At 41.2% G+C, this 13577-nt stretch overlaps 1 protein-coding gene across 4 annotated transcripts in view; it reads left to right on the forward strand.

Moving 5' to 3' along the window:
• LOC111328909 (phosphatidylinositol 3,4,5-trisphosphate 3-phosphatase and dual-specificity protein phosphatase PTEN) overlaps positions 1–13577 on the forward strand; it is a 33389-nt gene that overhangs the window by 5630 nt on the left and 14182 nt on the right. Inside the window, exons 1-4 of one of the 4 annotated variants that reach the window (XM_022933445.2) lie at positions 3920–4246; positions 4379–4567; positions 4896–5001; positions 6396–6480. In XM_022933445.2, coding sequence (XP_022789180.2) covers positions 4914–5001; positions 6396–6480 — 173 coding nt within the window. In that variant the 5' untranslated portion in view covers positions 3920–4246; positions 4379–4567; positions 4896–4913. Of the gene's footprint in view, positions 1–3919; positions 4247–4378; positions 5002–5338; positions 5427–6395; positions 6481–13577 lie in introns of those variants that run through there. The other 3 variants (XM_022933446.2, XM_088755584.1, XM_088755583.1) reach the window with 3 other exon arrangements.

Here is a 13577-nt window from a genome sequence, read left to right on the forward strand (position 1 = left end):
TCAATTATGACTGCCGTGTTGCGATTCAATTCATACCTTGCGGGTTTCCAGATGGCCAGAAACTTGGGAAACCTTTTTTTAAGAGACTCTACTGAACTGAGACACAACACTTTGATTCACTAAATTCAACGACTTTCTGTTGATAGGATTTGATTTAGTTTCAGTTCATTAAATAATTGTGTATGAAAGAATGTATGGCATCTTGCGTCCTAACTTTTCTCGAGCACGGACTCCGATCAAACTCCGATCGTCTCGAGTGGGAGGAGCGCGGGCCCATTTTCCAAACAGCAACTCGTAATCAACCTTTCGTAACCACTTTGTTGATATAAGATACAACGAATGGTCCTTTTTTGTCCTCTAAAATGTCATCATTGGCATTTGTCAGTCAAAAGGATGTTACTCATTTGAACTAGCATCCGCTATTTGACGCTTGCTTTAAGTGATAAAAAATAATTCATATTGTCGGTATTTTATAACTACGAGTTTCCAGAAACTTATAAAAGCAATGCGCATTTGTGTGACAGCTTTAATCTAGGGGAAAAATCATTAGTCTTTTCTTTTCACCGACAATATGAATCATTTTTTATCACTTCAAACAGACGTCGAATAGCGGATGCGTTTCTTATTTAGCTAAAAAGGTTTTTACTAGTTCAGATAAGTAACTTCGTATTTCTTTGACTTGGACTATTTCTAGATCTGATGATTGTGTATCACTAAGGTCCCGTCTACACGAGCAATTTTTAGATGGCAACTGTATGTGGCAATTTTTATTTGCCCGTGTAGATAAGCCCCATCTACACGAGCAATTTTTATATGGCCACTGTATGTGGCAATTTTTATTTGCCCGTGTAGATGGCTCGACAAATATTTGTTGTTAATTTGCGTCAGTAATAATTTCGCACAGCGGAGATGCTCATGGAAAGCAAAAAAGCAAGATGGCGAAAGTCAGAAGATGTGCCAGACGTGTTGCAGCTTTAGGCGCGTTTGTAGTGATGACAATGGTGCATAGAATAGAAAAGAGCAACAGAAAGCGGAGAAAATTTTGGATGAAGGCCTGGAAGAGAAGAGAGAGCGAAGAGAGACGCAAGGACTTGCGACCAACTTGGTGAAGGAATTGTATGGCAAGAATCTCTTCGTGTTCCTTGTTTTTCGTATTACGGTTCTTATATTTCTCGCTGCGACTATTCCACAAACTTTCCCTATCTCGCAACGACTCTAATAATAAGGAAACAAGCGCATCTGTCCATCTACAAGAGGTACTCGAGGAAGCCGCCATGCTGGATGCGTAAATGTTAGGGACTGGGTTCTACAAATGACGTTGAAAAAATTGTCACATTTTATGTGGCGTCTCATCTACACGGACAATTTTTTATGCGGCAATTTTTATTTGCCACATAAAAACTAACACGTCAGCTTTTCAGCAAATGCAGTTGTCACATAAAAATTGGTCATTTTTCATCATCTACACAGGCAAATAAAAATTTCCACATAAAAATTGCCATATAAAAATTGCTCGTGTAGACGGGGCTTAATTGTGGGAGAACTTATGCAGTGAAACTGAAGCGTCATAAACAGTAAATTGTCGAATTTCAGTAACTCAACTTCAAATATAGCGGCCCGTTTAGTCATTCAACAAGCTTCCTACAGGATGATTACGCACTCTCCTTCCGTTGAGAAAGAACGAATCGCTGAATCGCTTGGTAAGAAATAAAAGCAAAAATGCGAAAAAAAAAAATTCTTTGGAAAGTTCCTATGTACAAATCATAAAATGGAAAAATAAAACGCAATTATTAACTGAAAGAGGAAATTGTTGAATTAAAAGAACATCCGGTCCACATCGGATTCACAAAAAAGTAAACTTTGACCCAATACAATTGCGTTTTATTCCGAATACCTTTACATATACTAGTATGCTATAATAAATCAATTCAAATTCTGTTTTAAATTGATCCTTTACTAGTTTGCACATACAGTGTGGATATGTGCTTTATTGTTTCGAAAACTGATGTCCGCTTTCCATCTTGGATGTTACATATATCCGATTCACTAGTAACACCGACAAGGGAGCAAGATATCAACGTAAAAAATATATCCGGGAGATGGCCAACAAATAGTCTTTTACATCTTTCCGAGTCAACCTCGTTCCCAGTGTCACTCGTGTTCTTACCCGTCCCCCTTCAGAGGGCGGGACGAGAAAAGACCTAGAACCTGCATGCTCACTGAGCAGGCGGTGTGCGCACCCTGATCGCGGTGTATAGTGGTCGTAAAACAAAAATTGAGTAATTTGCATCTTGGCGCGTTGGAGTGAACTTCTTTGGTGGCAGTGAGATAGCGTGAATATATGTGGATTGTAATGGAGAATCACTGCCTGTTGCCGTTCCTTCGAAAGTTTAAAAGTTTGACGGGCGTCCGCGACTCCCGTCATACCTCAGTGACGAGTTCGTTCTTAGAGGGTAACTGACGTTATGTAGAAAGATTCGAAACTGCAATCTGCCTAAGAATCTCGACACAAATGGCAAAAGTTAAACTCACAACCAGTGGCGGGATGAATAATTTCAAAGTCAGAAATTATATTCCTAGACGCGAGTTATTTGACAGGGAATTGACCCTTGACATGCAAACGCATATTAAGTTAAAGAGGCAGAGACCAAGTAATACACGAACTTTTTCCACCAAGTGTAAATACGGGATTTGTAAAAGGAGAAGCCCCTCGCCTCCTAAGAACGAATTTGTCTCGCTCCACGTTTAGCAAAAACGTTCAGTTTCGAAATACCCTTCAAGAATGGAGGAAACCTAGATGAGGGTTTTGAGAAACGTATCTCTTGAGTTATTTCTGCCAGAGAGAAGTATACTCTAAAACAAAGAAAGTATCGCGTGCACTGAAGAAAATATTGCCTTTGTAACGCAATCTCATCCGACTTTGCCAAACCTAAAGAACATACAGATGGGAAATGACACCTCAAAACTGAACCTTATTATCACATCGCAAAGGAAAGTCATTAACAGCTACCCTAATAAGAGCTAAACTTTGAGGGTAGAAGATTTAAAAGCGCTCGCGAATGGTTGGAGACTTAAAGGCCTCCTTTCAACGGTCGACTGCCTTTTGCTTTCCGGCTTTCCGGCGTGTCGCCTCACACAAAGTAGAGGTTTTCATGGGACAAGTGACTCTTTTCGTTGCTCTAATTAAACTGTCTTTCATTCAGTGATTAAGATAGAAGATTTACCACACAACACTCGCGATTACTTCATTTTCCTTCACTTAGGAAAGTGGATTTACAACGCAATTGAGTACATATAATAAATGTCCTTGCAGTAGTAACGCTATGTAACGCAACACACTAAACGCAACAATAGGCTTTTTCGCTCCACAAAAGGGTCTCAAACACTAAAATCTGCCGATTTCTGCCACTTTTACTGCCATATTGAAAATAAAGCTACCACAATGCAATGCAATCGGAGTGCGCACACCGCCTGCTCACCGAGATATAAAATCGAGATATATACTTCCCTGTGACTCACAACACCAAACTAAATGAGCCATAGATAAGTTATCGAAATTACATAAATAAAAAGTTAATTTATTGCGGCGCAATCAAAAATAACTACACAGTGCAGGTTACTGATACCGTGCGGGCTATATTCAGCCTGGAAAATTCTTTTACTTCCTTGTAACAATAGAGCCACCGCGCCGCCTTTGATTTATAAAGGCCCCTGTTAATGATGTTATCAGTGCTAATTTACAAGGTGCGTGGCATGAAAAAGTTACTTGAGGATTGTAGAATTTGTTTCAAATGGATGAGCGGTCCGTGACCTGTTCCAGAAGATTGGAAAGTGACTGTGCTATAAAAACAAAAGAATGAAACTGCAACAAGTAATTGCTGACGGTCGAGACACGTCATTCATAATTGTAATATTAAGTAGCGTTCTCTGAGTGTTTTCTTTAATTTTCCCAGGGGAAAACCTTCAGGATTCTTCCTAAATCCCCGAATGTTTCCCTTTCACAGTATTGCAGCACAGCAAATTCCTTGGATAAACAAGCATAAGTGCATTTTAATGATGTAATGCTCGACCGAATATTATTTTGATATTAATTTTCTGACGCAGTGTTTTTGGTTTCGAATCATTTGACCGTCACGTTCTAGAATTCTGAAGGAAAGTTGTAGAACTTTTGATTTGCGAAAAACAACTCGAACGCGTTGACGCAGATGTAAATGCTACCAAGATACTTAGGAAACCAATCTGAAAGGTAAAAAATTCAGTGAATATATATTTGGGTTATATTTTCGCGCAAGTACTCAGTGGCCAAAGATGATGACTTGAAGTAAACTGTGGTAAATATCAGATTCTGAAAAAGTGTAAATGTTTTTTTGATTTATAGCGAAGTGACACGTTTACGACGCAATCGAGATACAACTTTTAAAAATATTCACTTGAACGAGGGTCTCCACTCTACATAAACACTCAAGATTGGATTCAAGACCGCATATACAGCTACATGTATAATTCCGAATAAACGATGCAGTGAGAAGTTTCTGGGGAATATTTAAAGAACTAACGACAATTAAAGGTGGGTATTGAAGGCATTTGAGATATCAAAAGTTTCCTTTTGGCAAGTTGATTTAACGCAAATATGGAAATTTTTTACAGACTTCAGGTCAAATATGGATCGCACTTCCGGTCCAACGTTGGCTTCACAGCTTTGTTCCATAATATCCCTTGGCAAAAAGAATATCCGCTCTCCTCCTCAAACTTTCCCAGTTCATCTCTGTTTCCTCTGATTTCGTTTTACAATACCCTCAATAGAATGAACTTCCGTTGTCAGCGCTAAAATTTTTCCCCTTATTTGTATAGCTTCAGTAATCTTCAAGTTTGTTGTGAATTTCTCTTTCCTTCAGCAGTCTGTAGCTGTCGAGATGGGGCTCATTTTCGAATTTCTGAAGCACCGCGTCAGCAAAGAAAAAAGAAGATTCACAGATGATGGATTTGACCTCGATCTAACTTGTATCCTTTCGACACAAACGTTGGAAGTAGCTAGTCAGTTTTAAATTGTTATCAACTTGCGGGTGATTACGGGCATAACAACGAGGGTTTCGGGATTCTAGCCCAGTTCCTCTACAAGACCATATTTGGGTGAGGACCTTCGGCATGCTGCAAATATGGCGGAGAGCTTGTTAAATGTGATAGTTTGTCTTGCCGTAATGTACCGTAGAATTCTGCAGTTACTGACATAATTATCGGTGAAGGAATCATTGAAGTATGTGTCAGAGGAGGAACAGCCAAAATTAACGGACAGAAGCGGGTTTCTGAAGAAGGTTTTCGTTAACTCACTCGGTAACAGTCACCTTCTGAGATGGCATATTTCAAAGCTCTCGTGAGTAAGAAGAAACGGCGTTTTCAGGAAGATGGGTTTGATCTGGATTTAACATGTATCCTTGGTTTCACGAATCACATGGTTTATACATTTATATTTAATAGCATAATATGCATCAACAACTTGATCTCTAAACTGAGCGCACTGCAGTGATAATTTTACAAGCGAACCGTTGCAGTGTCGAGGAATTAATGTAGTCTTTCGGGGCTTTTCCTCAGTTCTTATGTTTCACTTTGAGCTAAAATATTATCTGAATTTTTTTAAGGAATGAATAATTTTCCGTGCGCTTCGCAAACGATCGATCATAGCATTGTGGTCCGTTCAATCTGTGTTAGGCAATCCTGTGTTCTGTGCAGTTGCACTAATCGAGGTCGCGTATTTAATTCGTTCAGAGTTAATTAACAACCTTTGGTGTTTTATTTTCTCCTTCATTGAAGCTTTTTATAAAATCAAATAATATTTCGTTGAATTTATCTCACGTCATTTCATAATTATTTCTTTTCTGAGGCTGTTGACCAGACGGCTTATACGTCTTGAGCAAAATATTGTCTAGTTGCTAAGATATTTTACAAGCTTCCGCTTTCCTTAAAGATTGTTTGAACTGTTCAATATCCTTGAAGTCAAAACAAATATAGGAAATCTTTAAGAATTATTTTTAGAGATTAATCTATCGTTAAAAATGCATAGCAGAACAAGCTTTCAGTGCTCATATCCTGACAGTAGAATTATTAAAACATCTAGTTGTTGATACTACACATACACTCTCAAAGCCTTCCTTGCAGTACCATTAGATCTAAGAATTTGTGGTTTGTCATGATTGTCACTGAGTTTTTTCCTTTCATCTTCACCCTTTTTGATAAACAATTTCTCTAAAAACCTTGTGATTTTTCAGAAGAGGTCACCTCTTAGTCAATTTTGAACTTTCAGAGGTTACAAAAAGTAATTGTTGAATCAACCTGTTACATTATTTTCAAAGTAGCACTTCAACCGTATGGTTTTGTTCTTTAACTTACTTTTCTCCCAGATATTAAACCCAATATAGTGGCAATGGGTTTCCCATCAGATAATTTAGAAGGGGTGTATAGAAACCACATTGAAGAGGTTATAAGGTAAGACTAGTGTTACTGTGCTTGTCTAATAACTTGTCAACTCTGAGCTGCAGAGCAAAATTCATAATGGTAATAGAACCCAGTGGAGTTTGATTTGGTTTGCAATCATATAAGTGATTCACAAAATCAGATGACTGCAAAGCAGGAGTCCAATTTGTTGATCACAAGTTTGATTACAGACCAGAATCGATGACATGAAGTCCTGTTACCAGTCAATCAAAATTTTGACAAACTTTGAAGAAGAAACTAGACATTGGTGGTACATTTTCATAGAAAAAATCAACAGTTAACTCTGCAAAATGTGCATCAACAGCATCTGCACATGATGTGATTTGTCCACTTACACAGGCATGACATCTTCTCTCCCTTTAATTGGTCTTTTACATTGTCCAGTTAAGCATGATGCCTACTCTGTATTAAAAGTGCTCAAACTCTCCAAAATGCACAACAACAGGGCATGCACATGATGCATTCTGTCCATTTACGCAGGTAGGGTGTCTCCTGCCCCTCTGTCCTTTTACTCTGTCCATTGACAAGCATAATGCCTACATTGTCCTATTAGTGCACAACAACAGCACAAACACATGATGCACTCTGTTCACATAGACAGGCAGGTTGTCTCCTGTCCCTCTGTCCTTTTACTCTGTCCATTGACAAGCATAATGCCTACATTGTCCTATTAGTGCACAACAACAGCACAAACACATGATGCGCTCTGTTCACATAGACAGGCATGATGTTTCCTGACCCTCTAACTGTCCTTTTACTCTGTCCATTGACAAGCATAATGCCTACATTGTCCTATTAGTGCACAACAACAGCACAAACACATGATGCGCTCTGTTCACATAGACAGGCATGATGTTTCCTGACCCTCTAACTGTCCTTTTACTCTGTCCATTGACAAGCATAATGCCTACATTGTCCTATTAGTGCACAACAACAGCACAAACACATGATGCGCTCTGTTCACATAGACAGGCATGATGTTTCCTGACCCTCTAACTGTCCTTTTACTCTGTCCATTGACAAGCATAATGCCTACATTGTCCTATTAGTGCACAACAACAGCACAAACACATGATGCGCTCTGTTCACATAGACAGGCATGATGTTTCCTGACCCTCTAACTGTCCTTTTACTCTGTCCATTGACAAGCATAATGCCTACACTGTCCTATTAGTGCACAACAACAGCACAAACACATGATGCGCTCTGTTCACATAGACAGGCGTGATGTTTCCTGACCCTCTAACTGTCCTTTTACTCTGTCCACTGACAAGCATAATGCCTACACTGTCCTATTAGTGCACAACAACAGCACAAACACATGATGCGCTCTGTTCACATAGACAGGCGTGATGTTTCCTGACCCTCTAACTGTCCTTTTACACTGTCCATTGACAAGCATAATGCCTACATTGTCCTATTAGTGCACAACAACAGCACAAACACATGATGCGCTCTGTTCACATAGACAGGCATGTTTCCTGACCCTCTAACTGTCCTTTTACACTGTCCATTGACAAGCATAATGCCTACATTGTCCTATTAGTGCACAACAACAGCACAAACACATGATGCGCTCTGTTCACATAGACAGGCATGATGTTTCCTGACCCTCTAACTGTCCTTTTACACTGTCCATTGACAAGCATAATGCCTACATTGTCCTATTAGTGCACAACAACAGCACAAACACATGATGCGCTCTGTTCACATAGACAGGCGTGATGTTTCCTGACCCTCTAACTGTCCTTTTACTCTGTCCACTGACAAGCATAATGCCTACACTGTCCTATTAGTGCACAACAACAGCACAAACACATGATGCGCTCTGTTCACATAGACAGGCGTGATGTTTCCTGACCCTCTAACTGTCCTTTTACACTGTCCATTGACAAGCATAATGCCTACATTGTCCTATTAGTGCACAACAACAGCACAAACACATGATGCGCTCTGTTCACATAGACAGGCATGTTTCCTGACCCTCTAACTGTCCTTTTACACTGTCCATTGACAAGCATAATGCCTACATTGTCCTATTAGTGCACAACAACAGCACAAACACATGATGCGCTCTGTTCACATAGACAGGCATGTTTCCTGACCCTCTAACTGTCCTTTTACACTGTCCATTGACAAGCATAATGCCTACATTGTCCTATTAGTGCACAACAACAGCACAAACACATGATGCGCTCTGTTCACATAGACAGGCATGATGTTTCCTGACCCTCTAACTGTCCTTTTACACTGTCCATTGACAAGCATAATGCCTACATTGTCCTATTAGTGCACAACAACAGCACAAACACATGATGCGCTCTGTTCACATAGACAGGCGTGATGTTTCCTGACCCTCTAACTGTCCTTTTACTCTGTCCACTGACAAGCATAATGCCTACACTGTCCTATTAGTGCACAACAACAGCACAAACACATGATGCGCTCTGTTCACATAGACAGGCGTGATGTTTCCTGACCCTCTAACTGTCCTTTTACACTGTCCATTGACAAGCATAATGCCTACATTGTCCTATTAGTGCACAACAACAGCACAAACACATGATGCGCTCTGTTCACATAGACAGGCATGTTTCCTGACCCTCTAACTGTCCTTTTACACTGTCCATTGACAAGCATAATGCCTACATTGTCCTATTAGTGCACAACAACAGCACAAACACATGATGCGCTCTGTTCACATAGACAGGCATGATGTTTCCTGACCCTCTAACTGTCCTTTTACACTGTCCATTGACAAGCATAATGCCTACATTGTCCTATTAGTGCACAACAACAGCACAAACACATGATGCGCTCTGTTCACATAGACAGGCATGATGTTTCCTGACCCTCTAACTGTCCTTTTACACTGTCCATTGACAAGCATAATGCCTACATTGTCCTATTAGTGCACAACAACAGCACAAACACATGATGCGCTCTGTTCACATAGACAGGCGTGATGTTTCCTGACCCTCTAACTGTCCTTTTACTCTGTCCACTGACAAGCATAATGCCTACACTGTCCTATTAGTGCACAACAACAGCACAAACACATGATGCGCTCTGTTCACATAGACAGGCGTGATGTTTCCTGACCCTCTAACTGTCCTTTTACACTGTCCATTGACAAGCATAATGCCTACATTGTCCTATTAGTGCACAACAACAGCACAAACACATGATGCGCTCTGTTCACATAGACAGGCATGCTTCCTGACCCTCTAACTGTCCTTTTACACTGTCCATTGACAAGCATAATGCCTACATTGTCCTATTAGTGCACAACAACAGCACAAACACATGATGCGCTCTGTTCACATAGACAGGCATGATGTTTCCTGACCCTCTAACTGTCCTTTTACACTGTCCATTGACAAGCATAATGCCTACATTGTCCTATTAGTGCACAACAACAGCACAAACACATGATGCGCTCTGTTCACATAGACAGGCGTGATGTTTCCTGACCCTCTAACTGTCCTTTTACACTGTCCATTGACAAGCATAATGCCTACATTGTCCTATTAGTGCACAACAACAGCACAAACACATGATGCGCTCTGTTCACATAGACAGGCGTGATGTTTCCTGACCCTCTAACTGTCCTTTTACACTGTCCATTGACAAGCATAATGCCTACATTGTCCTATTAGTGCACAACAACAGCACAAACACATGATGCGCTCTGTTCACATAGACAGGCGTGATGTTTCCTGACCCTCTAACTGTCCCTTTACTCTGTCCACTGACAAGCATAATGCCTACACTGTCCTATTAGTGCACAACAACAGCACAAACACATGATGCGCTCTGTTCACATAGACAGGCGTGATGTTTCCTGACCCTCTAACTGTCCTTTTACACTGTCCATTGACAAGCATAATGCCTACATTGTCCTATTAGTGCACAACAACAGCACAAACACATGATGCGCTCTGTTCACATAGACAGGCATGATGTTTCCTGACCCTCTAACTGTCCTTTTACTCTGTCCATTGACAAGCATAATGCCTACACTGTCCTATTAGTGCACAACAACAGCACAAACACATGATGCGCTCTGTTCACATAGACAGGCGTGATGTTTCCTGACCCTCTAACTGTCCTTTTACTCTGTCCACTGACAAGCATAATGCCTACACTGTCCTATTAGTGCACAACAACAGCACAAACACATGATGCGCTCTGTTCACATAGACAGGCGTGATGTTTCCTGACCCTCTAACTGTCCTTTTACACTGTCCATTGACAAGCATAATGCCTACATTGTCCTATTAGTGCACAACAACAGCACAAACACATGATGCGCTCTGTTCACATAGACAGGCATGATGTTTCCTGACCCTCTAACTGTCCTTTTACACTGTCCATTGACAAGCATAATGCCTACATTGTCCTATTAGTGCACAACAACAGCACAAACACATGATGCGCTCTGTTCACATAGACAGGCGTGATGTTTCCTGACCCTCTAACTGTCCTTTTACACTGTCCATTGACAAGCATAATGCCTACATTGTCCTATTAGTGCACAACAACAGCACAAACACATGATGCGCTCTGTTCACATAGACAGGCGTGATGTTTCCTGACCCTCTAACTGTCCTTTTACTCTGTCCACTGACAAGCATAATGCCTACACTGTCCTATTAGTGCACAACAACAGCACAAACACATGATGCGCTCTGTTCACATAGACAGGCGTGATGTTTCCTGACCCTCTAACTGTCCTTTTACACTGTCCATTGACAAGCATAATGCCTACATTGTCCTATTAGTGCACAACAACAGCACAAACACATGATGCGCTCTGTTCACATAGACAGGCATGATGTTTCCTGACCCTCTAACTGTCCTTTTACACTGTCCATTGACAAGCATAATGCCTACATTGTCCTATTAGTGCACAACAACAGCACAAACACATGATGCGCTCTGTTCACATAGACAGGCGTGATGTTTCCTGACCCTCTAACTGTCCTTTTACTCTGTCCACTGACAAGCATAATGCCTACACTGTCCTATTAGTGCACAACAACAGCACAAACACATGATGCGCTCTGTTCACATAGACAGGCGTGATGTTTCCTGACCCTCTAACTGTCCTTTTACACTGTCCATTGACAAGCATAATGCCTACATTGTCCTATTAGTACACAACAACAGCACAAACACATGATGCGCTCTGTTCACATAGACAGGCATGATGTTTCCTGACCCTCTAACTGTCCTTTTACACTGTCCATTGACAAGCATAATGCCTACATTGTCCTATTAGTGCACAACAACAGCACAAACACATGATGCGCTCTGTTCACATAGACAGGCGTGATGTTTCCTGACCCTCTAACTGTCCTTTTACACTGTCCATTGACAAGCATAATGCCTACATTGTCCTATTAGTGCACAACAACAGCACAAACACATGATGCGCTCTGTTCACATAGACAGGCGTGATGTTTCCTGACCCTCTAACTGTCCTTTTACACTGTCCATTGACAAGCATAATGCCTACATTGTCCTATTAGTGCACAACAACAGCACAAACACATGATGCGCTCTGTTCACATAGACAGGCGTGATGTTTCCTGACCCTCTAACTGTCCCTTTACTCTGTCCACTGACAAGCATAATGCCTACACTGTCCTATTAGTGCACAACAACAGCACAAACACATGATGCGCTCTGTTCACATAGACAGGCGTGATGTTTCCTGACCCTCTAACTGTCCTTTTACACTGTCCATTGACAAGCATAATGCCTACATTGTCCTATTAGTGCACAACAACAGCACAAACACATGATGCGCTCTGTTCACATAGACAGGCATGGTATTTCCTGACCCTCTAACTGTCCTTTTACTCTGTCCATTGACAAGCATAATGCCTACACTGTCCTATTAGTGCACAACAACAGCACAAACACATGATGCGCTCTGTTCACATAGACAGGCGTGATGTTTCCTGACCCTCTAACTGTCCTTTTACTCTGTCCACTGACAAGCATAATGCCTACACTGTCCTATTAGTGCACAACAACAGCACAAACACATGATGCGCTCTGTTCACATAGACAGGCGTGATGTTTCCTGACCCTCTAACTGTCCTTTTACACTGTCCATTGACAAGCATAATGCCTACATTGTCCTATTAGTGCACAACAACAGCACAAACACATGATGCGCTCTGTTCACATAGACAGGCATGATGTTTCCTGACCCTCTAACTGTCCTTTTACACTGTCCATTGACAAGCATAATGCCTACATTGTCCTATTAGGGCACAACAACAGCACAAACACATGATGCGCTCTGTTCACATAGACAGGCGTGATGTTTCCTGACCCTCTAACTGTCCTTTTACACTGTCCATTGACAAGCATAATGCCTACATTGTCCTATTAGTGCACAACAACAGCACAAACACATGATGCGCTCTGTTCACATAGACAGGCGTGATGTTTCCTGACCCTCTAACTGTCCTTTTACTCTGTCCACTGACAAGCATAATGCCTACACTGTCCTATTAGTGCACAACAACAGCACAAGCACATGATGCGCTCTGTTCACATAGACAGGCGTGATGTTTCCTGACCCTCTAACTGTCCTTTTACACTGTCCATTGACAAGCATAATGCCTACATTGTCCTATTAGTGCACAACAACAGCACAAACACATGATGCGCTCTGTTCACATAGACAGGCATGATGTTTCCTGACCCTCTAACTGTCCTTTTACACTGTCCATTGACAAGCATAATGCCTACATTGTCCTATTAGTGCACAACAACAGCACAAACACATGATGCGCTCTTTTCACATAGACAGGCGTGATGTTTCCTGACCCTCTAACTGTCCTTTTACTCTGTCCACTGACAAGCATAATGCCTACACTGTCCTATTAGTGCACAACAACAGCACAAACACATGATGCGCTCTGTTCACATAGACAGGCGTGATGTTTCCTGACCCTCTAACTGTCCTTTTACACTGTCCATTGAGAAGCATAATGCCTACATTGTCCTATTAGTACACAACAACAGCACAAACACATGATGCGCTCTGTTCACATAGACAGGCATGA

The sequence above is a fragment of the Stylophora pistillata genome, chromosome 3, assembly GCF_964205215.1.
Source record: "Stylophora pistillata chromosome 3, jaStyPist1.2, whole genome shotgun sequence".
NCBI classification, from domain to species: Eukaryota; Metazoa; Cnidaria; class Anthozoa; order Scleractinia; family Pocilloporidae; genus Stylophora; species Stylophora pistillata.